This window comes from Idiotropiscis lumnitzeri, unplaced genomic scaffold, assembly GCF_059441095.1.
Source record: "Idiotropiscis lumnitzeri isolate Australia: NSW breed Sydney's pygmy pipehorse unplaced genomic scaffold, RoL_Ilum_1.0 HiC_scaffold_105, whole genome shotgun sequence".
Lineage (NCBI taxonomy): Eukaryota > Metazoa > Chordata > Actinopteri > Syngnathiformes > Syngnathidae > Idiotropiscis > Idiotropiscis lumnitzeri.
This window is the reverse complement of record NW_028283643.1, coordinates 72,176-98,302: the sequence shown is the minus strand read 5'-3', so window position 1 is coordinate 98,302 and position 26,127 is coordinate 72,176. Positions and strand designations below refer to the sequence as shown.

Sequence of the window (26,127 nt, the reverse complement as noted above, 5' to 3'; positions counted from 1 at the left end):
CTAATATTGCAAGGCCCACAGAATATTGTATTCTAATGCTATATAGACATGGAGCACACCCGAAGAAAGATGAGACTCTCTTCTTTCAACAGAAAAAAAATGTTTGTTCCTATCTTTTTCCATTCTTGAACAATCGGCATTTGAAAATAGCTAAATTTCATGAAAACTCCAATCCCTGGGGAAAAAACTGAGAAAATGAGCTTTTTGTAAACTGATGCATTTTGACCATAATTTGAACTTTGACACTATTATTTATGGCTTTTATGACACCTCTAACATCTAAATAATGCATGCCTTCTATAAAATAACAAAAAAGCACAAAAAATATGTTTTTGATAAAATAAATTTATTTGCACATAACACTAAACGACTGAACTGTTGAACTATGTACAAAAATGAAATACATCAGTGTCATACATACTTTTTTTTTGTGTGATATAAAATAAAACAGTTGCCTTGATGCAAGGGCACACAACATAGTTCACACCACATTCTTGTTTCACTCCGTTTGCCTTTGCGCAAACAGACCCGACACTTTCGTTGTGGTCTGGCTTTGCTGGTCCGTGGAAAATAGGCGAGCTTGTGTTTGTCCACTGGGGTTTGTGTGAAAATAATTGTCTGGGAAGTGATTGCTGGCATCCGCGATGTGCTGCAGAAGCTCATCCGTGAGAAACAGCTGCAGGAAATCAGCTGGCTCCTCAGACTCCAAATGGGCAGCGGCATTCAGTGGTCCAGGGGTTGCTGTAAAGTCGATTTTCCTCGGTTGCCATCCAGTGTGACGCCATCCGGAACCACTGCTTCCTGATGCACAACCTGTAAATTACAGAAATATAAACAATTGGAAATATATATTTATTGCTGCATTTTATTGCTGGCGTGTGAAGTTTCATATTATAATTTACCTTTCTTTACACCAACAAGACGAGGAGGAACTTTCTTGCCGCGGGATGCACAATCTGTGAATTTTAGAAAGTATGCATGATTACCACACCATTCAGTATTGTTGTTTCCTCGTCGGGGAGGAGATACGCTCGCGTCTAACTGCACATTTATGCGACATTTTCTGCCCGCAAGATGCATGATATGTACAATAAAAGCATGAGGGGTAAAACCACATGTTCAATGGTAACTTGCGAGCGCTTACCTCCTCGTTCGGGGGGATCTGGTGAGGACTCTCAGCTGCTTTGGCTATTGTCCGAAGGCAGGCGATGCAGGCCGCAAGGCACGCGCACCCTCTTTAGACGCCTGTTTGTTGTGACGACGACGAAGCGTCATCCTCTCAACCAAAGCGTCTCCATCGCCTTGATGCTTTTAGGAAGCTTTTTTTTTTACAAAAAAGCATTCCTCGATCGTCATTTGCTTGGAGGATTTCATTGCTAACGCTACTAATGCGACTGCTGCTAGTGCTGCCGATGCTGCTGCTACCCACGCTGCTCTCCACACTTATAAGTCTACCCCAGGATCCCGCCCCCCATTTGTACCTCTGGCGCAGATTCAAGGCGGATCTTTTGCACCTCTGCCCCCTGCTGGGTGATTTTTACATGATTCACAATGCGGACAAGGCTGATTCTCAGTCAGAGGTTGCATCAGACCCTTATGTACACTATGACGTAAAAAAGACAGGAAACGTACTTATACATCTTTGGTAGAGGGCGCCATTGCATTAAAAGACGTCTTTGTACGTCTAAGGGAGTAAATGAGTTGAACAAAGTACAGGGTCCTTCACCTGACTACAGATGATCTTCTGGGGACTTTATTTGGTTTTAATCACTTTTGGGGTCTGTATCTATGCACACTCCCTGGTTTTGCTACCTTCCCGGGTACCACATACACACTGCTTAGTTTCTCTGCCTTCGTGGGTACCACATACATATTGCTTGGTTTCTCTGCCTTCCTGGGTACGACATACACACTGCCTGGTTTTGCTACCTTCCTGGGTACCAGTCACACAAACGTCAGACGACTCAGCACATACCGACTGTCTCAGCACTACACACTTTCACTCCAAGGCAGTGCTGTGAACCAACTTACTGACAAGAGGTAGTATTTAGAATTTTAAAAAGTGCTTGAAAGGTTTTGTTCATGTAAAACCAACAGATTATGACATTATTATTATTATTTAAATCAGTATTAAACAGCATCAGCATAGGTTAAAGATATTATACAGACTATATACGATAAAAAAATACTAAACCACCCTTGCTTTTCCGTCATTTCTTGTATAAGTTAACACACAGATGTATAACATTTGTTTATACAAATATAACGATTAAAAAGTAGCTGATTAGAGTTTTAATTTTGTATTCATTAATCTGTAATAAAAATGGACATATTTTGGTTAATAAAATTAACAAGAAATAAAAGTAAAGGGTGTTCTAATACTTTTTTCAAGATTGTCCTAACATACATTTAATGTTTACAGTATATGTCTTCGGAAGAAGCGCAGCATTAGATTTTTTTTTTTGTTCTCTCTCTTTGACTTCTGAATTTGAATTTCTGTCACAGATGTGCTTGAATTCTATTTTGGATGATTTGTGTTAAACTGCACAAATATTTGAAGAGCCATAGAATTCAAGAATCACACCAGTGCTGCTACTCCTCCGAACGGGTGAACGCCCTTGATTAACAACCTGCGTTGAGGTGGCTTTTGAGATTCGTGGTGTGGGAGAAAAATCTCTGAAGGCATTCTTAGACTTCAAGAGAGGGTCCACAATTTTCAAAGATTCACTTCCGTCTGAATCAGAGGCCTCACTTGTATCCGGAATATATTCATCTCCACTGTCATCTGAGTTGGAGTAATAATGCTTATCCATTCCAAAGTCAGCCTGTTTTTTTAATCTAGAAAACAACAACAACGAAATATAAAGGATAGAAGGCAGGAGACCAATAAAATATATGCAATTTGCTTGTAAGATTCCCTGAAATCTATATGGGTTGTTTACCTGTATACTTTTGGTCCTCCTGAGCCTTGGGATAGTAATATGGTCTGGGTCTGAGGCGCAAAGTTCAGGGGCAGGATTTGACAATGATTCGTCAGAATCTGTGTCGTTATTCCAAGAAAGATTCAGCCCATATTTTTTGTCCAAGGGAGGAGACTGGGTTGCATCAGAGTCCAAGAGAAAATTGAGAACCCATTAAATACTTAATCCCCAGAGGAATCTGCACAGAAAAAGGTCTTAATTCTATTTGAAAAAAAAAAAAAAACTAAAATATTGATGAATGATATGACAAAATGTAATAACAAAATTAATTGACCGTAACAAAAAGCTCCCGGGAGGAAAACTACATTAAATGTTTTTTTAACAGGGCAGTGAAAATATTGGAAAATAAAAACGATAATAAATAAAATAATATAAAAAAAGAATTCAATGTGTATCGATGGACCCATATGAAATACTTATATCGCTATGTACTTATCAGCCATATCGCCCAGCCCAATATGTAACTGCAACTTCAAAACCTCGGGCCATAACAGGATTGTAACATGGGATGCATATCTTCATTCCTAAATTTGTAGATCCCGAGGAGGCTGCTCAATGGTCCTGGTAATCTAAACCTCAACCAATTCGGTCACAGCCAATGTTCTCCATCCTTGTTAAGAAGTTTTGAAATGATTTAATAGATATACTATTGCAAACTATACCAGAATTTTAGACATTTTAAACTTTTGATCACAATTTTACCTATTTTCTAAAAATCTGAAGAATCCACATGCCAAATCACCTGCTGTAGACACATAGGTTCTGTTCTGACAGATAATTCAGTTACAGGTTGTGTACTTAAAGCCAATAAGAGGGCAATGCAGCAGTCGACAACCTGACGAAAGCTTAAGTCTCCCAATGAGAGAACTGTAGTGGCTGGTAGGTTCTTAGATTGTAACATAGTAAAGACATATACTAGGCATAACTGTATATCATATGATGATGAGGGAAAATATTATTAGCTACGATTTATGTCCAGATATATTAGAAAACTTGTCCAACCAGCACAGGTCTATCTAACTGTAATTTTAACATCTCAAGACACGACAGGATGACCACATGATACGCATACCTCCTTTTCAGAGTCTGTCAAAACTTGAGAAGGCTGCTTCGATGTTCTGGTGGCATCAACCTCAGCCGATTCAGTCATTGTCGGTTGTCCTCCATCCTAATGAACAAGTTGAATATTAATTTAATGAATTAAAAAAAGAAAATGGATCAGAATTTTACACATTTTAGGCTTTGGCCACCCAAAACAAAAACTAACAAGTTCACGAATGAAACAAAACCAATTACTTTAGCGCATGACAATTAATCTTCAGTAGAGATATGTTGTGACTGATATTTCAGTCACAGGTTGTCTTTTGAACGCCACCAGGGCCGCAATGGAGCACAGGACAGCCAAAAGTCTTCTTGTCAGACACCTGTAGTGGCTGGTAGGTTCTAAGATTATAACATAGTAAAGGCACATACAACTCCTAACTGTATTTCATATGATAATGAAGGAAAAGATGATTAGCTATGATTTATGTCAACAATAAAAATGGCTCTACGGGGTCCCCACAAACACAAACCTGACAGTTGGGTGTCAGATGGCCAACATACCTGACACGCAATTCAACTCAACTGGACCCCACAACACAAGAAAAAGCTGAGTGAGCCTCAAACCAGACATACACATTCACTGACAAATATCCTGTGACACCAGATATATTAGAAGTCTTGTCTAATCAGCACACGTCTATCTAACTGCAATTTTAACATCTTGAGACACGACAGGATGAGTACACAATACGCATACCTCCATTTCTGAGTCTGTAAAGCCTGGAGGAGGCTGCTTCGATGTTTTAGTAGCATCATAAATTTATTGAATTAATTATATTTGAGGTTGGATTAGATTTTTACACATTTTAAGCCTTAGCCACCCAAAACAAAACATAAGCTCATGAATGAAATAAAACTAATTAATTTCGCCCATGCCAATTAATCTTCTGTAGACACGTGTTGTGACCAGTGTTGTTTTTGGCAGGCATTTTAGATTTTGTCCAAGTCATTTGGACAAAGTGCTGATTTGTTTACATCACATTTAGTCATCCCAATTCGTTATAGTTTTAGTCCAGTTTTAGTCAACGAAAACTAAAAAAAGGGTTTTAGTCCAGTTTTAATCGACGGAAACGCAAAAAAAGTTTTACCCTAGTTTTCGTCAATTTATTCACAAAGGTTTTAGTCCAAGCGGCACGGTGGCCCAACTGGTTAGCAGGATGGCCTCACAATATTGAGGTCGTAGGTACGATTCTGGCTCCGGCCTTCCTGCGTGGGTTTCCTCTGGGTAATTCGGTTTCCTCCCATATTCTTAAAACATGCATGGCAAGTTGCTTGGACACTCTAATTGCCCCTAGGCATGAGTGTGAGCGTGGATGGTTGTTCGTCTATGTATGCCCTGCGATTGGCTGGACACCAATTCAAGGGTGTACCTCGCCTACTGCCGAAGACAGCTGGGATCGGCTCCAACACCCCCGCGACCCTAGTGAGGAGAAGCGGTACAGATAACGGATGGATGGATGGATGGGTTTAAGTCCATTTGAGTTAAAACAAGGCATTCAAGGTTTCCACCCAATAACAAAGACTTTTGGATGGACTACAAAGGATTCTTCATTACAAACAGAAAAAAGTGGCAACAGTGGAATCAATGCTCACTGCTCCAAAATAAGCAGAGAAGCAAAACATTTTGTTGGGCAACTGTTGTGGCTTTATTTCACTAAAAGCAACATAAAATAATTTATGAACCACATGCTAACAATTTTGTCTCGTCAACGAAAAAAATTCATGTACATCACGTCATGTTTTCGTCATAAAAGAACCTCGTTTAGCTTGTCATCGTCATTAAAAAAGGGGCGTTAACGAAGTATTTTCGTCATAGTCATCAGTGACGAAAACAACACTGGTTGTGACTGATATTTCAGTCCCAGGTTGTCTCCTGAACACCACCAATTGGGCAAGGGGGTGCAGGAAAGCCTGGGGTCTTCTATTTTTACAGTATAGAAAGGCTAAATATCAAATTGAAACAGTGTTTTATATCATGAATATACAGGGTTGGTGCTGGTTCTGGTAGGGAAACCACAACATAAAGATGTCCTTAATTAGTCCCACAATGGGGATATTTGCAATATGGCATATGATGGCCTAACAGGGCCACCGCCCAGAAAAGAGTAACGCAGAACTTTGTAATACTGTCACTCCCTGACCAGTTCGTTGTTCCTGAAGAGCCAAACTTTGACTCAGACCCACAAATTTGAATTACAGATAGTGGACAATGGAGAACTCCCCCAGTCAGTCAGCATGTTCAACTTCCATAGAAACCTCAACATACATTTATTAGATTGCCAAACTAATTGGAAACTACATCACCAGAACACCACAAGTGGGCTCTGTTATTGTACTTAAAGATGCATCTTACAAACCTGTGTTCTCCAAGGCCAGCTGGTCCATAGTCTTAAGTTATTTCTTCGCCAACATCAATGTCTCGGAGCGCAAACAGACAGAGGTGTGGTCTGTCCTCTGTTGTCTTCTTCTTCATTTTACAGTTGGGGTGCATGTGGTCATCATTAACCAGTCTTCCCAGACTGCCATCTTCTTGAGCGGCATCAACACTTAAAATAGATTTAAAAAAAAAAAAAACAATTATTCAATCAATGTCAGAAATTAATCTTTGAGACAATCTTGTGTACACAAAACATAAAAATAGGAAATCCACAATTTTTAAATCTTCTAAATCAAATCATACAAGAAATTTCTATTGGAATCAGACCCTATTAACAGCTTGTCTTTGAGACTTCATGGTCTATATTTTCATTTGTACAGATTCAACGCATGAATAAAAGTAATTACCGTATTTTCGCAGTCATAAGCAAACAAAGCGCCCTGTCAGTCGATGCGTCCATTAAATGGACAAAGTACCACTCACGTCCATCAGCCCTTGTCATCAACGAGCTGTTGGAAGTGCATGTTAGCACACCCTGCTGGGCAAAGAGTGAGTTGTCCATGCTTACAATCGACCGTGACAAATACACCATCTGACTATAATGTTTGGGTGATGGTGTTGGAAAAAGCTGGACAAAGGGCAGCTGTCCACAATGTTTTAGTCTGTCTTATCATTTATGTTATTGCAAGCAAGAAACGTCCCAGGTTTAGACAACAGACAAAAAGTCCAAAGCATAACAGCACATCTCTTTAAACAGCCATGCAAATCTCTCTAAACAGCTATGGGATTGTGGGTCTCTGCTCCCAGAATGCATTGCTTGAATTAGCTAAGGCTGAGTGGCTTTTGTATTATTTTCATTTTTTTTGGGTATATTGATGGCATGAGAGATACATGTTTGTGTTAATCTTATTTCTATGTTTCATTGTTTGCTTGTATGATGAGTTTTTTATTTTTTTTTTAAACCGTGACTCTAAGGAGTGTGGTGAGCAGCCAAGTCCCTCCCCTGACGTTGCTTTGTAGGCTATTGCCAATGCACCTAATATTGGCCTGAGCCATTGTCAGCTATTGTCAATAGAGACTTGGCGTCTGCTGCAACAATGGGGTGATTGCTCATGTTATTGGGGCATAGTAGGCTGCTATCGGCTGTGTCAGTGTGGGCAGCTCTGCCAAGTTCATGCTATGCTAACAGCAGCTGTGCTATCATCTTGTCAGGCGGTGCGTCCAGTATATGTTACAAAGACAGAAATAGCGGCCTCAACAGGTGTTGCGCCCTTTGACACGGCGCGTCTTTTGGGTGCGAAAATACGGTATACATTTTTGCTTAGAGAATGATTTTTCCCCTAACACTTATGGGATGAGTATGTGTTTATTTTTTTAAATAAAAACAAAAATAAGATAACATCTCAATCTTTGCCTCACCTCCAAGTTTTTTCTTGCCGGCGGAAGTCAAACAAAAAGACAGTGCCTCTTCCATCCATCTTCCTGCGTTGAGATTTATCAGAATCTATCAATTTTCCTCTGTACTCCATAATAAAGAATAAAGTCGTCTTTCCTGAAAGGGGCCTTGGTAAATACTCCTCGACCTAGTTAACAGGGAAATCAAGATAGCTTCGTCATATTTTTAAGCACACAAATAAGGAGTCATCATATTCATTTGGGCCACTATACTAATGTAGGGTGGTTTGAAACATTGCTTCTTGTGAGGGATAGAGCAGAGCCCTTCTTTATGATTTTAAAGGAACAGACCAGCCAAAATTCATTTTCCAGCATTGCATTAGCCAGTATGTATTAGGACTGAAAGTACAAATGTCAATGGCACCTGGTTACGTAAAAAAAAAACTTTAAGATTATTTAGTTTCATAACAATGACATACACTGTATACACAGTCATATTGGATCGCGTCACGTGATCTCTGTGACGTATAACGTGCTTTACACTAGACTATCAATATCGGACTTGTTCACCGGTCTATTGTGGTATAAAAATGCCGGAGGGCGTCATCAAGTACAGCCTTAATTTAGATAGAACTCCTACCATCAGGTTTCACGCTCACTGAAATAACTTGAAACTGACAAAAGAAAAGGTCAAGACACTCTTAATGTAAAATAACCACTTAAAAAACGATGTCAGCTTGGTTATCAGAAAACAATAATATATCTTAGCAAAAGCGTTAACATCATACCTTTAAATGAGTTTATATACTTCGCTTCTAACTCTGCAGTCTTGTCCAGACCCTTGACTGCATGTTCAATAGTATCCTGCTTTGGGGACTTCCTGCATCTCAGGGAAGGCATTGTTTATTCTATAAAGAAAAAAGACAGTTTTGTGTTGAGAATTATTAATACTATAGGCTAAATGGAGTTTTAACAATATCAGTGTAAGAAAAATAAATTATAAATTAAAAAAATATCAATCCCTCCATCCCAATTAACGATTTCAACCATAATAGTTTATATTGAAGTTTAAACAACAGACAGACAGATTTATGCAGTGTGACTACAAAAATCTTACCAAAATTGCATTCACAGTAACCTTTGCTTTAAGAATCATGTAATTAACCAGTGAACATCGTGTCTTACACAAAAATTAATGACAGAAATTATCATGGTACTTGCATTCTGTTGTTCTATAACAAAAGTGCAAGCTGTTAGCTCCGCAAAGCTAACGCAACAAGCTAGCGTCCCTCGTGCTCACATTCAATGCAAACCTGACCACCGGATGAAAATACGCGTCGGTTTAGTTCTTTAAATGAGTAAAAGCACCATGACGTTTTATAATTATTCAATGCTTAACTGGAGCTCGTCAATTATGTCGATGTAGGAGCACATGTTTGCTAGGCCAGTGTTGTAGGCCCACATCCATGGTGCTACTTTGTATAGTGTTTTCCACACAACTATCTCTAACCATGAACAAATGCACTCGAGGCATGTTTTGAATAAAAACAAACGAAAAACACTTACCTCTCCGTTTCAACAGCAGTTCGAACTTCGAAGTGGTGATATTCTCCAGCGTTAAGCACCTGCTCGAACTGCGAATAGGTCAAATTCAACAGCGTCTTTTTTCTGTCTTAATAAGGACGCGATGAGAGGAGGAGCGCTTGCCTTTTCGTCAGCACGCCCCGCGCGGGTGGTGCTGCTTTATCACTCTCTATCTGTGCCCGCCCGCCGGCAAGTCGATAGAAAAATAATATTCCTTCAAACATTACTTTCATCTTCTTAACGTTTTGTAGTGAATTTAACAGGTTCACCACTTTTTTCAAATACACCAATGGAAAACAGGTCTTAATTGAGGAAACATACAAAGAGCGTCTCACAAACACCTTATGATGAGCAATGTAATTTGATCACGTTTTTTGTCACTGCCTGGACGTCGGTTCACTGGCCTGGTGGCAGTGGCTTGTAGACACTGTCACTGAGTGGGAACGGATCTCAAGGTGGGTCAAACTAACCCAAGCAGTGGATCGGTCCGTTTTTTAAATTTATTAATTTTTTTATTTTATGTATTTATTTATTATTTAATACAAGGGCTTCGGCTCACTACCAGTGGGCGGGACCAAAGAATTTGGGTTTCCTTTGAGCTAGGAGGCAGTCAAAGGCAGTCCAATCCCCGGCAACATAAAGCGCCTAGCTCTGGGGACATGGAATGTCATTTCTCTGGTAGGGAATGAACCCGAGCTGGTGTGTGACTAGACCAGTGGTTCTCAATTATTTCCTGTCATGCCCCCCCTACCAAGAAGAAAACAATTCGCACCCCCCCCCACCACAATTTTTTTTTACATTTTGTACTAATGTACATGTTCTTTGCATATTAATGTTAGATTGTCAATAAAATATCTTACCTTAACAAAGCTAAATTGATAAAAAAAAATATCATTTTGAGAACGACTATTGTGAGGATCTCGAAACTCAGTACTCTGTGGTGCTAATAATTGATGAGATGATAAATATGTTGAAGCCACAGAACAAAAAGATTAGATATTGTTTGGAAATTAATGACGTACATAACAAAGGAATATCAGCCTTGATTGGAGTACATTACTGCATTTAAATTTTTAATAAAAATGAAACAATTATTGATGTTATGACCACTATGAAGAATTTAAAAAAACAATATATAGGGATAATTATAGTTTTCATTTTGTTATGTTTAGTCTGTTCATGTTGCATTATTTTTATGACAAAGATGATGGTTAATCGTAGGTTTGTTGCCCAAATGTACCGTTACAACCTGATTAATGTTGAGAATGACGAACTCAAACTGGACACTAAAACGTAAAAACACATGGACTTCTTGCCCCTGTCCACACACGTGCACACACACACACACCATACACGAAGATCCGGGAGGTAAGGACGGCTGTCCTCTCCTACAACGAGGCAAGGGCCTCCACCAAGTCACCCCAGGGACAAGTTTTATTCCCTGATGGTCATCAAATTATGAGGATCTCATTCTACGCCGGAAGGGAGGAGGGGAATTTTTCCCTAATGTGAGGTTTTCGCTCCTCCACTGATGATCACACTGTTGTATGATTTCATTATGATGATCTGTCTTAAAGCCGTAAGGACATGATTTTTAAATCCACAACAGGGGGGAAATGTAAGATGGGCTGAGGATAGGTAATCAGTTTGTGTATTCATAATCATGTTTTTATACACTCATTAATGTTTAACACACACAGAGACACTTACTTGTTATTTTAACACACACACACACAGACACCGTATCCTGAAGATGTGTTTAGTTAAACTGACCTTGGGTTATGATTTTCTGCCTGCTGGAGTCCCTGGTGATTAGTTATTGATGCTTTAGTTAAACTGACCTTTATACCGTGAGTTATTGATGTTTTCTGTCTCTTGGTGATTAGTTGTTGATGCTTTTCTGTCTTCTGGTGATTAGTTATTGATGAGTTAGTTTCAATAAAAAGGCAGAACGGAGGGTGAGAGTCAGAGGGTGTGCGGGATTGAACTGGCAAGACGGCTGTTTCGCCTCCTGGCTCCCTCTCCCATTCTGAATGGCACAAAACGAAAACTTTAGTAAGTTATTTCAGTCTAAAAAAGGCGTCAGGGCATTTTTAAACCGGACAGTAAGTCGTCACTGTCTTGGTTCCTTTTTGTGCCTTGACCCATCCCGGAATTATTGAAAGGATGCAGTCCTATTTACAGGCCCCAGTGACACCCCAGGTTTCTGTTGTTTGTACGAGGGCGCTTAATAGGTACTGCTATTCACAATCGTCTTAGGCTGTTTCTTTGCAGAAGTTTATGGACAATGTGTAGTGCTGTAGGATGCAGTCTAGAGCATTCTTGACATTGAAGCTTTTGTTTCCAGCAACTGCTAATGCGACCGTGCATCAAACATGCAAAACACAGACCCTTGCTCCTCAAGAAGTCAATCTTATCCTTGTGATGCTTTCTCCTAAATTCCTTACAAATTGTGAGACTGTTGCTCTCCATTACAATTAGCACATGGTTTGGCAATAGCATCCACTGAAACAGGTTCTGCCTTTGGCGTGGTGGTTTTGTTGTTTTCCATCTTGGCGGGCACAATGACTGTTGTGAAGACTTTCTTTGATTTTGGTGTTTCTGTGATTTTGTTTTCTGTTTTATAGAATCTTTCGTGCTTGTCAACAAAGTCAACAAAATCCTTAAACTTCACTCTTCTATTTGTTCTTTCTTGGAGATTGCAGGCAAATTTTCTCCAAGATTCTATAAGTCTGTATGGAAGTTTGTTTGCCAATGCCTTTATATTAGCCATGTTGTCCAAGTCCTCCATGTAATTAACATCTGCCATTATGTTCAAACAGCCCATAAGGAATAATGTGAAAGACTGAAGTGCAACACCATCTTCAGACTTGATTGTTGGCCAATCCATGGCTTCCTTTAAATATGCTTCTGCTATCATGAAGTCATCACCATAAAACTCCTTCAAGATTTGTTTTGCTTTGGTATATCCTGTCAGAGGTTCCATATGGATGCAGCTCTTCACCAACTCATGTGGTTGTTCACTAGTATACTGCAGCTAAAATTGAAGATGATCACGGTTATCACTTGTACGGCCTTCAATCCCATGTTCAATGGCACCTATACAGGTTTTATAATGCAGAGGGTCGCCTTTAAACGTAGGAATGGAAAGTTCGGGAAGTAGCGATGCTTTTTGACTCTTTGCTAAGTATTCTGCGACACTGGCTTGCTGTGAGATTGCTTGGCAAAGGCCATCAAGCACATGTCCCTGTTGTTCTCTACTTTCTGTCTGATGTGGAAATCTAGCCATTGGAATAGTCGAAGTGGGAGCATTTCAGGTCAACACTGCTTGTTGCTCTGATAGGCTGTGATGGTAATTGAATGTTTTTCCTTGTTTAAATTGTAACACACTCAACAGGAATGAGGATACCATCCTCCTGGGTATTTTCATATCTTCTCAAGACATCCAATTTAGCATCAGACTCAGGGAGTGCCGTTTGCATTGCATGCATTTCCTTCTTTGCCTTAATTGCAGCTTCTTCTTGCTCAAGTGCCAACCTTTGTTGTAAATCAGCAGCCTTTGCCTTTAAACATGCTCGTTCCATTTGAGCCTTTAATTTAATTGAAGACGTTGACAGAAGTGAGCTTCTGTCTGTTACATTCTTTACTTCTACTTCTATGGGTGTAGTTAGTTGATGCAGATCTACTATCATCAGGTGATATTTGTTTATTGCATCCTTCCTCTGCACGTTTCAAAACGTCCTTCTTCCATTGCTCACATTTCCATTAATTACATTTTTTGGATCAAACCAGTTATTTTGGTCATCGGCAAAATCCTCTTCAGTCTTTAAATTTTGCACACCGGAATTGAGGTCCACAAATTCTTGCTCCATGCCGCTAAAGCAAACACAAAGCTCAGTTTTTTACAGCGTCAACATTTGCATCATCCTCCATCAATTGTTCAATTTGACGTTGCATGGAGGTCAATTGAGCAAATTTGCACCTGCGTGCCTGCATCCGTTTAGGCCTGTGATCTTCTACAGCTTTTCTCCGTCATTTTTAATGTCCGCTTTCCACTGTCTTGTTCCTCCATGTCAATCCACAATCAAGCAAACAAAAACGTCAAACTGACTGTAGCGTCTCAATTTGTAGGTCAGCTGAATGACGATCAAAGTTTTAAGCAGTTTACTCACGCACCTGTTACGTGCACGTCCTTGTTAACTCGCGATGCTTGTCAAGTATGGACGCATGCTAACAGCTAGCAGCTCATTGTCCCGACTGGAAAGTTGCTCCTTAGCTGTGATGTGCCTAGGGTTACACTATCTATCATTAACAAACACAGCCAGCCATCCTCTTTCCTCTTACCGCTTTCCAGTGTCCTGTCCGCAAGTAGTATTTGGAAGCCGTCAAATTCCACGACGGTGTCCGGCGTTAGGTCTGTTAGCCATGAATCCGTGAACATCAGCAAGCTAGCTCATTGGAAGTTCCTCTTGTGCCGCGTTAGCGCTGTTAGCTCGTCCATTTTCTTGGGAAGGTATCTAACATTTCCCATAAAAACGGACAGGAGGACGGGGTGGTCACGCCTCCTCTTTGCCTGGCGTTTCGCCCCCGCGCGACATCCCCCGTCTCTTCCTCCTCAACTCGTGGGGGATATCGGGTCTCGCTCCGGGAGTCGGCACGGGGTTAGCACGAAGTGCTAACAGCTGATCTCTTGTGTAAACGATTGATCCGTAGCTCCCAGTGACATCTCCGGACACGATCACGCAAAAAACAGCCCCCAGCAGCAATAAAACCACCGCAATTTGGATGTCCATTGCTGCGATGAGGTAAAATAAATAAAACTGGGTAAAGGGAAAAACACGCGAAAAAGGCTCAAATAGTGAGCCGTGCTGCTTTAGCAGGTAGCCACTCGCGTGGTGACGGAACCGTAAAAACAAATGTGGTCCCATCAAAATCTGATGGGATATTTAAAAATAAAAGCGTGAAAATTTGCTTATTTGTCTGTCGTCACCAATGATTAAAAAAATTAAAATCATTACAAAATCCTCAAGCTATCGTGATACCAGACAAGTTCTGCGGGACACCAGACCACCCCAGTTGTCCACAAAAAGTGGTCACTTCAAAATTTGATGTGGCATTTAAAAATAAAAAAATCACCTGAAATATGCACTGTGATCAACACTGATTTAAAAGAAAAATCTTTAAAAAATATCCTCAAACTATCGTGATACCAAACCAGGATTGGGGATACTAGACCACACCAGCTGTCCACCAAAAGTGGTCACATCAAAATGTGATGTGGCACTTCAAAATAAAAGTAGCCTGAAATTCGCTTATTTCACGGTCATCACCACTGAGTTAAAAAAAAAATAGCTTGAGCTATCGTGATACCAGACCAGTTTTGTGGGACACGAGACTACCCCAGCTGTCCATAAAAAGTGGTCCCATCGAAATCTAATTTGTAATTTCAAACTAAAAGTTGCCTGAAATCTGCACATTTCACTGTCATCATGCCTGACTTTAAAATTTCATTAAAAAATATCCTCTAGCTATGGTAATACCAAACCAGGTTTGGAGGACACAAGACAACACAGCTTTCCACCAAAAGTAGTCCCATCAAAATGTAAGGAGGCATTTTAAAATAAAAGAGCTGGAGCTGTCGTAATACCAGACTAGTTTTGTTGGACACTAGACGACCCCAGCTGTTCATCAAAAATGGTCCCATCAAAATCTGATGTGTAATTTCACAATAAAAAAAAACCCACCTGAAATATGCACATTTCATTGTCATCAACACTGATTTTAAAATAATCATTTCAAAATACCCTCGAGCTATCGTGATATCAGACCCATTTTGGGGGACACTAGACAACCCCAGTTGTCCATCAAATGCGGTCCCACCAAAATGTGATACGGCATTTCAAAATAAAAGTAGCCTTAAATCAGCATACATCACTGTTATCAGGCCTGACTAAAATATCATGACAAAATATCCTCCAGCTATCATGATACCAGACAAGACATATTTCACTGTCATCACCATTGATTTAAAAAAATTAATTAAAAACTAGAGCTGCGAGCAGCTATAAAGGGCCCTCGCCACCCGGACAACGTTGGGGTACTGGCACGTTGGAAATGTGAAATATTTCCGAGAAATAACGTGAGGAATCTTCAAGAGGAATTTGCTTGTAGTTAAAGTTAGAGCAGCTTTTGTTTTCAAAGCCTCGTCAATGTTTGAAGTAAATTTGTTGGCAGGCACTACAGGTGCATCAAATCAAAGACTAATAGACTGAAAAACATTTTCTTTCCGAGAGCCATCACCATTCTGAACTCTCACACACATGCACACACACACGACCACCCTTACCTTGCTGAACAGCGACGTATTGTGTTGTATTTCTCCAATTTCATACTATTTTCCATCACAATATTTATTCTCTTATTTATCTAATTTATATATTTGATTAAATTATTGTTGTATTGCACTGGAGAGGGGAGCTCCCTAATCTTGTTGCACACTGTACAATGACAATAAAAGGATTTCGGATTCTGATAAATTTAGAATGGCCGACTTCCTGTTCAATTTAGCATACGGCTCCATGAGACTTTTTATTAGGTCTTGGCTTTGTACACACTTCATCAAATTTTCAGTTTGGTGAAACAGAGATATGGGGCTGTTTTTTTTTGTTGTTTTTTTTTTCTAGGGGGCGATAGCGAGCCATTTTTAAACAACTGTACGACAAAATAATAAAATATTGTGAATATTGAATCAACTCCCGGTTGAGTGGACGCTGGCACGTTTGGCTGCCACTGCTCACCGGTAACTCTCAGAAATTTTTTGGATCCGCTTGTTGTACCTGCTTTAGCAGTTTACAATCCCTCCAGTTACAGTGATTTTATTTATTATTATCTGTATGTTGAGCGATCCCGATTCTCATGAATGCCACCCACCGATTGCATAGTCGCTGACGCGTCTACTGTGGCTAAAGTTTAGCTTACCTATCAAAGTTAGCACCTGTCTGCCATGTGGACCCGCAGGCCAGTCTGCTTCTCGCACTTCTGCCTGTTCCTGTCATGTCATCAACCTGTGTCAGGACAACTTCAATCCACTGCCGCTGAACTCCGCTGGATTTACCGACACATGCCCGAGGGAAACGCACCACCACCACTGCTCCTCCTCCCGAACATCGCTCGTCGACCCTTGAAGGATTGTATGGCAATTACCGGCATTTTAAACATTTATGGGACAGAATGTCAATTATTTAATTTAGCAGGTTTATATTTACTGATTATTGCTATGATCGCAAAATTCCGGACGAACTGGCGAGGCTGCCCGGCTCACCGTGGCTTGTCATCGGGACCGGGAGGCGGCGCAGGCGACGCAGAGAGAGGAAGCAGAAGCGGGGCTGCAGGTCCGGTGTCTTGCAACGGCTGCGACGGCAGCCCCATAGGCAACCACTGCCGAGTCTGTACCTCACCAACGCCAGATCCGTGGTCCACAAAATCGACGACCTGGGATTACAAATCCTGGGAAACCGCTATGTGCGAGACAGCAGTGTGATCGTCGTCACGGAATCCTGGCTGCACGCAGACGTCCCCGATGCTAGCATCCAGCTGGCCGGGCGCTCGCTACATCGCGCGGATCGGACAAGGGACACCGGTAAGAGAAGGGGCGGGGTGGCTCTGTGTTTACGTGCATGAGAACTGGTGCGGCGATAGCACGATCGTCGAGAAGCACTCTTCCCCCGACATCGAGTTCATGTCCGTTAAATGCCGGCCTTATTTTCTCCCGAGGGAGCTAACGGTCGTGATTGTCACAGCTGTTTACATCCCTCCCGACGCTAGCACTAGCACGGCGCTCTCGCTACTCGCGTGCGTCATCAATAAACATCAGCGGGCCCACCCTGATGGCGTTCACGTAGTAGCGGGAGACTTTAATAAGGCCAATTTAAAGACTGTACTCCCAGAGTTTCACCAGCATGTCAAGTGCCCAACGAGGGGAGACAACACTCTCGACCATGTGTACTCGAACATCAAGCACGCATACAGGGCCCTCCCACTCGCCCCCCTCGGCCAGTCAGACCACCTGTCCTTGCAGCTCGCACCTGCATACACCCCTCTCAGGCGCAGATTCAGGCCCACCACAAAGACTGTGAAAACCTGGCGTGACGGCGCCATGAGTGAATTACAGGACTGCTTTCAAGACACAAACTGGGGCCTCTTTGATCATCAGGACCTTGATGTCTACACACATTGTGTAGTGGACTACATCAAGTTCTGCATGGAAACTGTGTCCCTACACAGGACTATACGGACCTTCCCAAATGCGAAGCCCTGGATGTCCAGCAGGGTTCGCTCTCTCCTCAAGGCCCGTGACGCTGCCTTCAGGTCAGGCGACAAAGCCCAGTACAGGGTGGCTCGTGCTGACCTGAGCAAAGGCATCAAGCTAGCCAAGGCAACCTACAAGGGGAGGCTGGAGGCCCACCTTGCCAGTAACAGACCACGGGAGGTGTGGCAGGGTCTACGGAGCATCACCAACTTCCGTGGCAGCAGCACGACCTCTGCAGACCCGAGTGCATCGCTGGCAGAGGAGCTTAACTGCTTCTTTGCTCGCTTTGACTCGCCCCAACCGTCACACCCCCGCACTTCATGCTCCAACTCCCCCCCACTCACCGTAGAGGAACACGATGTGAGGCGCGCGCTCCTGGCTGTTAACCCCAGGAAAGCTACTGGACCCGACGGAATACCAGGCAAGGTCCTCAAAACATGTGCCCACCAACTGTCACATGTATTCTGCAGGATCTTCAACCGCTCCCTGGCTCAAGCAGTCATCCCCTCCTGCTTGAAAACTTCCACCATTATTCCTGTCCCCAAAAAGTCACCAGCCGTCCACCTGAATGACTACCGTCCTGTTGCTCTCACACCAGTCATCATGAAGTGCTTCGAGAGGCTGGTTCTCCAGCACATCAGGGACTGCCTTCCTCCCACTCTGGACCCCTACCAGTTTGCATACTGGGCTAACAGATCCACTGAGGACGCCATCAACACTGCTCTGCATGTTGTGCTGGGCCACCTGGAACAACAGCAGAGCTATGCAAGGATGCTCTTTGTGGACTACAGCTTGGCATTCAACACAATCATCCCAGACATCCTCGTCGCCAAACTTGACATTCTCGGCCTCCCTGCCCTCACACGCATCTGGATTAAGGACTTTCTGACCAACAGACCCCAGACTGTGTTGCTCGGCCCCTACACGTCCTCCACCTGCATGCTGAGCACCGGTTCCCCTCAAGGATGCGTGCTGAGCCCTCTCCTATACGCCCTCTACACCTACGACTGCAGCCCGGCCCACGGCAACAACACCATCGTCAAGTTTGCTGACGACGCGACAGTGGTCGGTCTGATCTCGGAAGGTGACGAGACAGCCTACAGAGAGGAGGTAAAGAGACTGACAGCTTGGTGCAAGGACAACAGACTGCACCTTAACACTGCAAAAACAAAGGAGATTGTCGTCGACTTCAGGAGGAACAAGACGGTGCCGCCCCCCCTCTGCATCGAAGGCGTGTGTGTGGAGAGGGTCCACACGTTCAAGTTCCTGGGAGTACAGATCTCCGACGACCTTTCTTGGACTCACAACACCACAGCAGTGGTAAAGAAGGTCCACCAGCGTCTGCACTTCCTGAGAGTCCTCAGGAAATTCAACCTGGACAGGAAGCTGCTGCTAGCCTTCTACCACTCGTCCATTGAGAGCCTGTTGACGTACTGTGTCTCCACCTGGTACAGCGGCTGCACTGAGGCGGACAGAGTGAGGCTCCAGAGGACAGTCAAAACAGCGCAAAGGATTATTGGCTGCCCTCTCCCCTCACTGTCGGACATCTACACCGCCCGGTGCCTCAGAAGGGCTCTCAACATCGTCAAAGACAATACCCACCCAAACTCACACCTGTTCGACCTGTTGCCCTCTGGCAGGCGCTACAGATGCATCAAATCGAGGACCAATAGACTGAGAAACAGTTGCTTTCCGAGAGCCATCTCCATTCTGAACTCTCACACACACACGAGAACACCCTTACCTTGCAGAACAGCATCGTGATGTGTTTTTATATACCCTATTCTGTACTAAATTCCATTGCACTCTCTTATTTATTAATCTAATTTATATATTTGTCTGTCTTATTGTTGTATTGCACTGGAGAGGGGAGCCTTCTAATCTTGTTGCACACTTGAGTACAATGACAATAAAGGGATTTCTAATTCTAATTCTAATTCTACTACGCATAGGAATGACTGATTGTAGTCATGGTCTTTACTGATTTATGATATTATTTTCACATGCTAAAGTTATATTACTTAGTTTATAAATGTGTGAACATAGTATTTTCATGACCTACACTCACATTCACATCATACATATTCAGTCTGCACATTACAAACTGATGACAAGCCAGACAGCACTTCATGGACAAATATGACAAAGCACATTCTCCACATAGGACATAGAGATGCAAACATACCAAATTGGGCACTGGATTTAGTTTTAAAATCGCTGCATTGGCTCCCCGTGTGTTTCAGGATTGATTTTAAGGTTCTTCAATTAGTTTTTAAATACCTTAACGGTCTTGGGCCATCCTCGCGGACCCTGAGGTCCTCTGGCACCGGCCTGTTAATTATTCCTCGGGTGAGGACTGGAACACATGGCGAGGCTGCATTCAGCCATTCTGGTCCTCGTCTATGGAATAGCCTGCCGGAGGACATCAGGTCCGCAGAGACTGTTGATATTTTTAAAAGGAGGCTCAAGACCAGACCTGGGCATTGCACGGCCCGCGGGCCACATCCGGCCCGCCGGGTGGCACTGACTGGCCCGTATGACAGACCTGGGCATTGTATGGCCCGGGCCACATACCTTTGGTTGACTCTGACCGCAAGTGTAAGGTTAATTGGAAATTTCAAAATAAACATACTTTTTAATTTCACCTCATTCATGGGCGAAAGCTGCACTGCTTTTATTCTGAAATTTTTTTTTTTTTTTATTCCCGCACAATGTGCGTCGCACATAATGACGTAATGCGTTTATCAAGACATGCGCGCGATTGAATCACAACAAGACAACGTTCGCCCTCAAAAATGTCCGCTCAGGCTACAAAAAGAAAGGTAGATGCCGAATGTAGAATTTTCAACAAAAATTGGACAGCGAAGTATTTATTTACTGAAGTTAGAGGTAAAGCTGTGTGTTTAGTTTGCGGGGAGCAGATCGCCGTGTTGAAGGACTACAATTTGAGTCGGCATTACCAGACGAAACATGCAGAGAAATATAAAAACGGCACCAGATAACAATGAACTGGGACACTTTTTCTCAAAATCACAGTTCAGTGACAGTCAATATGTTGTATCTTGCTTAATGTTTGGTGCAAAAAGACAATATTGTGATGTCTTTAAAATGCTCAGAACCTTTACACAACTATCCAACAGTATATGGAACTCAAAATGTGTTTTGAAGTGAATGTGACAGAATATGTTTACTAATATGAGTCACAAATAGTAAAAAATGTTAATATTTTGTCTACCATTGTGTTGAGAAATTTGAATGAATAAATTTTTGGAAGGCAACCTCATTTTTTCAGTTTATTTGGTATTTAGTTTCATTGCTTAACTTTAATGCCAGCTTGTCAAAACAGTGCTATTTACTGCTTTTTAAAAAAGAAATACAATTAATATTATGCAGAATTGAGTTCAGCCTTTTGGCCCGGCCCTCCACAATATTTTATGTTTCTTATGTGGCCCCATGGAAAAAATAATTGCCCACCCCTGCTCAAGACTCACCTTTTTTGTTTGGCTTTTAAATAATTTATCTTAGTCTTTTAATTCAGGATTGTCATTTTATATATTATCATTGTCTTTAATTTTTTTTAGCTTCTTTGTCTTTTAGTATCATCATTTTTCTTATATATTTTAGCTCCGTCGTTTTATATTATTGTCTTTTAATTTTTAGCTTCTTCTCTGTCTTTTAGTATCATAATTTTTCTTATATATTTTAGCTTCGTCTTTTTATATTATTGTCCTTTAATTTTTAGCTTCTTTTTTGTTTAGCATTATCATTTTCTTTTATATATTTTAGCTCCAGTGTTTCCTCAAGGGGGGCCTCCGCGCTGGGAGGTGTGGCTGGCCTTCTCACAGGGGGCTTCATCCCGGAGGCTCCTTAGGCCCGGCGGACCGGGGCCCTCTGCACTATGTGTAGGGTCTACCCCGGTCAGTCTGGGCTAAGGGTCTGTGTGTTGGCGCAGCTCCCTGTGGGCGTGAGCCGTCATCCCTCTCAGCGCGGATGACCTACCCTGGGTACATTTTCTCATATGGTTTCTCTGTGCCTTACCCTGTCTTTCTACTAAGATGGTTTATTAAGTTGTGTGAATGCGAGTGTTCTGTGTGTGTGCGAGTTCAGGCGTGTATGTGGATGTGTCTTGTGTTTATGTTGAGTGGGTGGAATGGGTTTTAGTTTTTCGTTGTAATTTGGATGTTTTTATTGTACAGCACTTTGAGCCGCATTTTATGGATGAAAAGTGCTCTTATAAATAAAATTTGATTGATTGATTGGAGGGTTCAAGGGGACGCCATTGCAAAAACACATTCTGAAAGACATAATTTGATTTTGGAGCACACATACATGCACACTGACAAGATTACAGGGGAATACCAGCAGGAGAGACGGAGAGACTGCCCGCCGGAGAAGGCCAGCCGTGGAATACCAGTCTTGGGGACCAGCTGGGAATCAACCATCCAGACAATGATTAATCTGGAGAGGACCTTCCCTTGGACGTAGACCCGTGCCGGGGGAAGAATGTGAGGCTGGGCTGAGATAACGCACGACTCTTTTCGACTGTGCTTGCCCGAGTACATTTTCTCATGAGATTAAGAAAAAGCCGCTCAGTACTATTTCCTGAACCTCCGCCCTATTTCCTACCTACCATTCATTTCAAAAGTCCTAGATAATGTAGTCGCCACTCAACTCCACTCTCATCTCACCTGCAATAACCCTTTCAGTCCGGTTTCCGTGCACTTCACAGCACTGAATCAACTCTACTCAAGGTCACCTCTGCTCTCCTCATTGCAGCTGACTCAGATTCATTCTCCATTGTCATCCTTCTTAACCTGACTGCGGCCTTTGACACCATCTCACACACCATCCTTCTCAAAAGACTTTCTTCCATCGGCATCACCCACACCGCCCTCAACTGGTTCCATTCATACTTCAAAGACCGCACTCAGTTCATCCAGCTTAAATATTTCTCATCAAAGTCCCTCCCAGTCACCTCAGGTTTGCCCCAAGGCTCGGTCCTGGCCCCCCTATTATTTATCATATACCTCCTTCCCCTTGGCAGAATTTTCCGAAAATTCAATATCGCTTTCCATTGCTTCGCGGATGACACCCAGCTCTAGTTCTCCTGCAAACCCAGCATATCACTCCCTCCCACCTCCGTCACCTCCTGTCTATCTGAAATCAATGACTGGTTTTCTAATAATTTCATGAGGCTTAACAGCGACAAAACAGAAGTTATTCTTTTCAGTACAAAATCAATACAATCCAAAGTTGGCAGTTTTCCCATTCCTGTTGGCCCCTCCATTGTTTTCCCATCCCCTCAGGTCAAGAGTCTGGGTGTCATCCTTGACAGCACTCTATCTTTCCATAAGCATAATAACACAACCCAGTCAGCCTACTTCCATCTGCACAATATCAGTCAACACCGCCCCTCCCTTTTTCCCTCATCCACTTCTATTCTGGTCCAAGTCGAGTCAAGTCAATTTTATGTGTATAGGTGAAATACTCAACCAGGGCTGCTCTGCATGTTGTGCTGGGCCACCTGGAACAACAGCGGAGCTATGCAAGGATGCTCTTTGTGGACTACAGCTCGGCATTCAACACGATCATCCCAGACATCCTCGTCGCCAAACTGGACACTCTCGGCCTCCCTGCCCTCACACGCATCTGGATTAAGGACTTTCTGACCAACAGACCCCAGACTGTGTTGCTCGGCCCCTACACGTCCTCCACCCTCATGCTGAGCACCGGTTCCCCCCAAGGATGCGTGCTGAGCCCTCTCCTGTACGCCCTCTACACCTACGACTGCAGCCCGGCCCACGGCAACAACACCATCGTCAAGTTTGCTGACGACACGACAGTGGTCGGTCTGATCTCGGAAGGTGACGAGACAGCCTACAGAGAGGAGGTAGGGAGACTGACAACTTGGTGCAAGGACAACAGACTGCACCTTAACTCTGCTAAAACAAAGGAGATTGTCGTCGACTTCAGGAGGAACAAGACGCTGCCGCCCCCCCTCTGCATCGAAGGCGTGTGTGTGGAGAGGGTCCACACGTTCAAGTTCCTGGGAGTACAGATCTCCGATGACCTTTCTTGGAGTCACAACACCACAGCAGTGGTAAAGAAGGTCCGCCAACGTCTGCACTTCCTGAGAGTCCTCAGGAAATTCAACCTGGACAGGAAGCTGCTGCTGGCCTTCTACCACTCGTCCATCGAGAGCCTGCTGACGTACTGTGTCTCCACCTGGTACAGCGGCTGCACTGAGGCGGACAGAGTGAGGCTCCAGAGGACAGTCAAAACAGCGCAAAGGATTATTGGCTGCCCTCTCCCCTCGCTGTCGGACATCTACACCGCCCGGTGCCTCAGAAGGGCTCTCAACATCGTCAAAGACAATACCCACCCAAACTCACACCTGTTCGACCTGTTGCCCTCTGGCAGGTGCTACAGATGCATCAAATCAAGGACCAATAGACTGAGAAACAGTTTCTTTCCGAGAGCCATCTCCATACTGAACTCTCACACACACACGAGACCACCCTAACCTTGCAAAACAGCATTGTGATGTGTTTCTATATGCCCTATTCAGTACTGAATTCCATTGCACTGTCTTATTTATTTATCTAATTTATATATTGTCTGTATTATTGTTGTATTGCACTGGAGAGTGGAGCCCTCTAATCTCGTTGCACACTTGAGTACAATGACAATAAAGGGATTTCTATTTCTATTCTATTCTTTTTTTAACTTTTCTCGAGGGCCATGGCGAGCCATTTCAAAAAAGCTGCACAACTAACGTATAAAATATTTATAAATTTGCTCTGCCTGATGTGTGTGTCAAGTTTCACGAGTTGTCGTTCATATTTAGAACCTCATAATCAGCGTTGTTTTATTGCCAAACAGTGCAATGCCACTCCCACAACTTTTCACGAAAAAGGATGAATTTCGTATTGTGACATCCTCATGGCCGAAACAGTCATCCGAGCATATATGAGGGCGACCTTGTTGAGTTGCACGGAGAAAAACATCCAAGAAAATAACTTGTATTAGCTTTTACCAGTTGGTGGCGCTACTACTACGATGAAAAATAAGTTGGTAGATGTCTTCAGGGCTGAGGTATCCTCAAATGTGTACAACTTCGAGAAGATAGGATCATCTGAGTCATGTTGCCGGAGCTTTTGTTGCCACAAAGTACAATCGGATTTTTCAGCACCGTAATAGCCACGTCTTTTGCCAAAACGTCACAAAATTCGGCAGAGAGTAAGATCATTGTCTTGAGTCTTTTCTGACTAATTTTCAGTCGGATTCGTCAAAAGGGCACCGTGCATAATGTGAAAATTTAAATAAAAACAAATTTTTGATTCCACTTGGCGGCGCTGTGTGTATAACAAAATAATAACATTAAGATGTCTTCAGGTCGGGACGTTTTATTTACAGGTGAAGGTTTGGATTTTTAGGAGCATGTGCGGGGGAGTTATTAAGCATTCGTTTATTTGTATTAGGTTCATTTTGTCTTCTTATTATTGATATTTGACTGATTCATTAAAAGCAGACAATTATGTTTTAGGTTAATTTTTTACCTGACATGTTTCGGCGAGTCTTTCGCCTTCTTCAGAGTGTCGCATGATGGTGTCTTGAGACCCGTCTTTATCAGCTGATGTTCCATGAGGGTGTGACTTACCTGTCAAAAAAATGAAAAATCAGAGCAGTAAAAGAACAAGCACAACATGAACATTACAAATCAGCAATCACTGACCACTGCAAAAGGGAAAACCACATCATGGACCGGGAGAAGGGCAGGGTCATCCGCACCGAAGAGAACAAACAACAGCGCTGGATCAGAGAGGCCATTGAGATCTGCAAGCGAGGCATAAAAACCATGAACAGAGACAAGGGAGCCTTCATCCTCTCTACCACCTGGAGCAGCATCTTGGCGGAGTGAACGGACAGCGGGGGGCGTGACTTGCCTTCATTCTTGTGAATGGTAAGTCACGCCCTCATGGAACATCAGCTGATAAAGACGGGCCACAAGACACCATCATGTGACACTCTGAAGAAGGCGAAAGACTTTCGTATTGTGACATCCTCAAGGCTTAAACACTCATCCGAGCAAATATAAGGTAGATTTTGTTAACCTGCCCGGAGAAAAACATCAACGAAAATAATTTGTATTTGTTTTAACCAGTTGGTGGCGCTACCACTGCGATCAAAAATAAGTTGGCAGCCGTCTTCAGGGCCTGAATATCCTCAAATGTGAAAAATTTCAAGAAGATGGATCATCTGAATCATTTTGCAGGAACTTTTGTTGCCACGGAGAATAATCAGACTCTGCGGCACCGTAATAGCCACGCCCTTCGAAGGAAAGTCACAAAAATAGGGATAGAGTAAGATCAATGTCT

The 26,127-nt window shown here is 42.7% G+C and overlaps 1 protein-coding gene and 1 long non-coding RNA gene across 4 annotated transcripts; both read right to left on the bottom strand.

Annotated features, from left to right (window-relative positions):
* Positions 1 to 623: 623 nt before the first annotated feature.
* LOC148315543 (uncharacterized) lies at positions 624 to 1,433 on the bottom strand. The gene is made up of 3 exons (XR_015840837.1): positions 1,145 to 1,433; positions 903 to 956; positions 624 to 813 (listed from the first exon to the last, which is right to left on the bottom strand). It is a non-coding gene; the product is annotated as an uncharacterized LOC148315543 (long non-coding RNA).
* Positions 1,434 to 2,579: 1,146 nt separating this feature from the next.
* On the bottom strand, positions 2,580 to 25,401 carry LOC148315542 (uncharacterized). Of its 3 annotated transcripts, none has more exons than XR_015840836.1 (5): positions 7,882 to 8,025; positions 6,443 to 6,631; positions 4,054 to 4,149; positions 2,943 to 3,159; positions 2,580 to 2,838 (listed from the first exon to the last, which is right to left on the bottom strand). XR_015840836.1 is itself a non-coding variant. In XM_088287485.1 (4 exons), exons 1-4 carry the CDS (start codon positions 25,351 to 25,353, stop codon positions 2,821 to 2,823), a joined length of 312 nt encoding a protein of 103 aa, XP_088143611.1. In that variant the 5' UTR covers positions 25,354 to 25,401; the 3' UTR covers positions 2,580 to 2,820. The 3 variants fall into 3 exon arrangements, 1 of the variants encoding a protein (XP_088143611.1); XR_015840835.1 differs by having other exon boundaries at positions 2,943 to 3,095; XM_088287485.1 differs by lacking the exons at positions 6,443 to 6,631; positions 7,882 to 8,025 and adding an exon at positions 25,309 to 25,401 and having other exon boundaries at positions 2,943 to 3,095.
* Positions 25,402 to 26,127: the final 726 nt, after the last annotated feature.

What these genes read in the sequence shown, in the direction of transcription:
- LOC148315542 (XM_088287485.1), bottom strand. Translation starts at nt 25,353, where the DNA reads ATGCGACACTCTGAAGAAGGCGAAAGACTCGCCGAAACATGTCAG. An exon ending in GACTCGCCGAAACATGTCAG is followed by an intron (nt 4,150 to 25,308) that starts GTAAAAAATTAA and finishes CTTGTTCATTAG; the next exon opens with GATGGAGGACAACCGACAAT. An exon ending in TGACAGACTCTGAAAAGGAG is followed by an intron (nt 3,096 to 4,053) that starts GTATGCGTATCA and finishes GATGCAACCCAG; the next exon opens with TCTCCTCCCTTGGACAAAAA.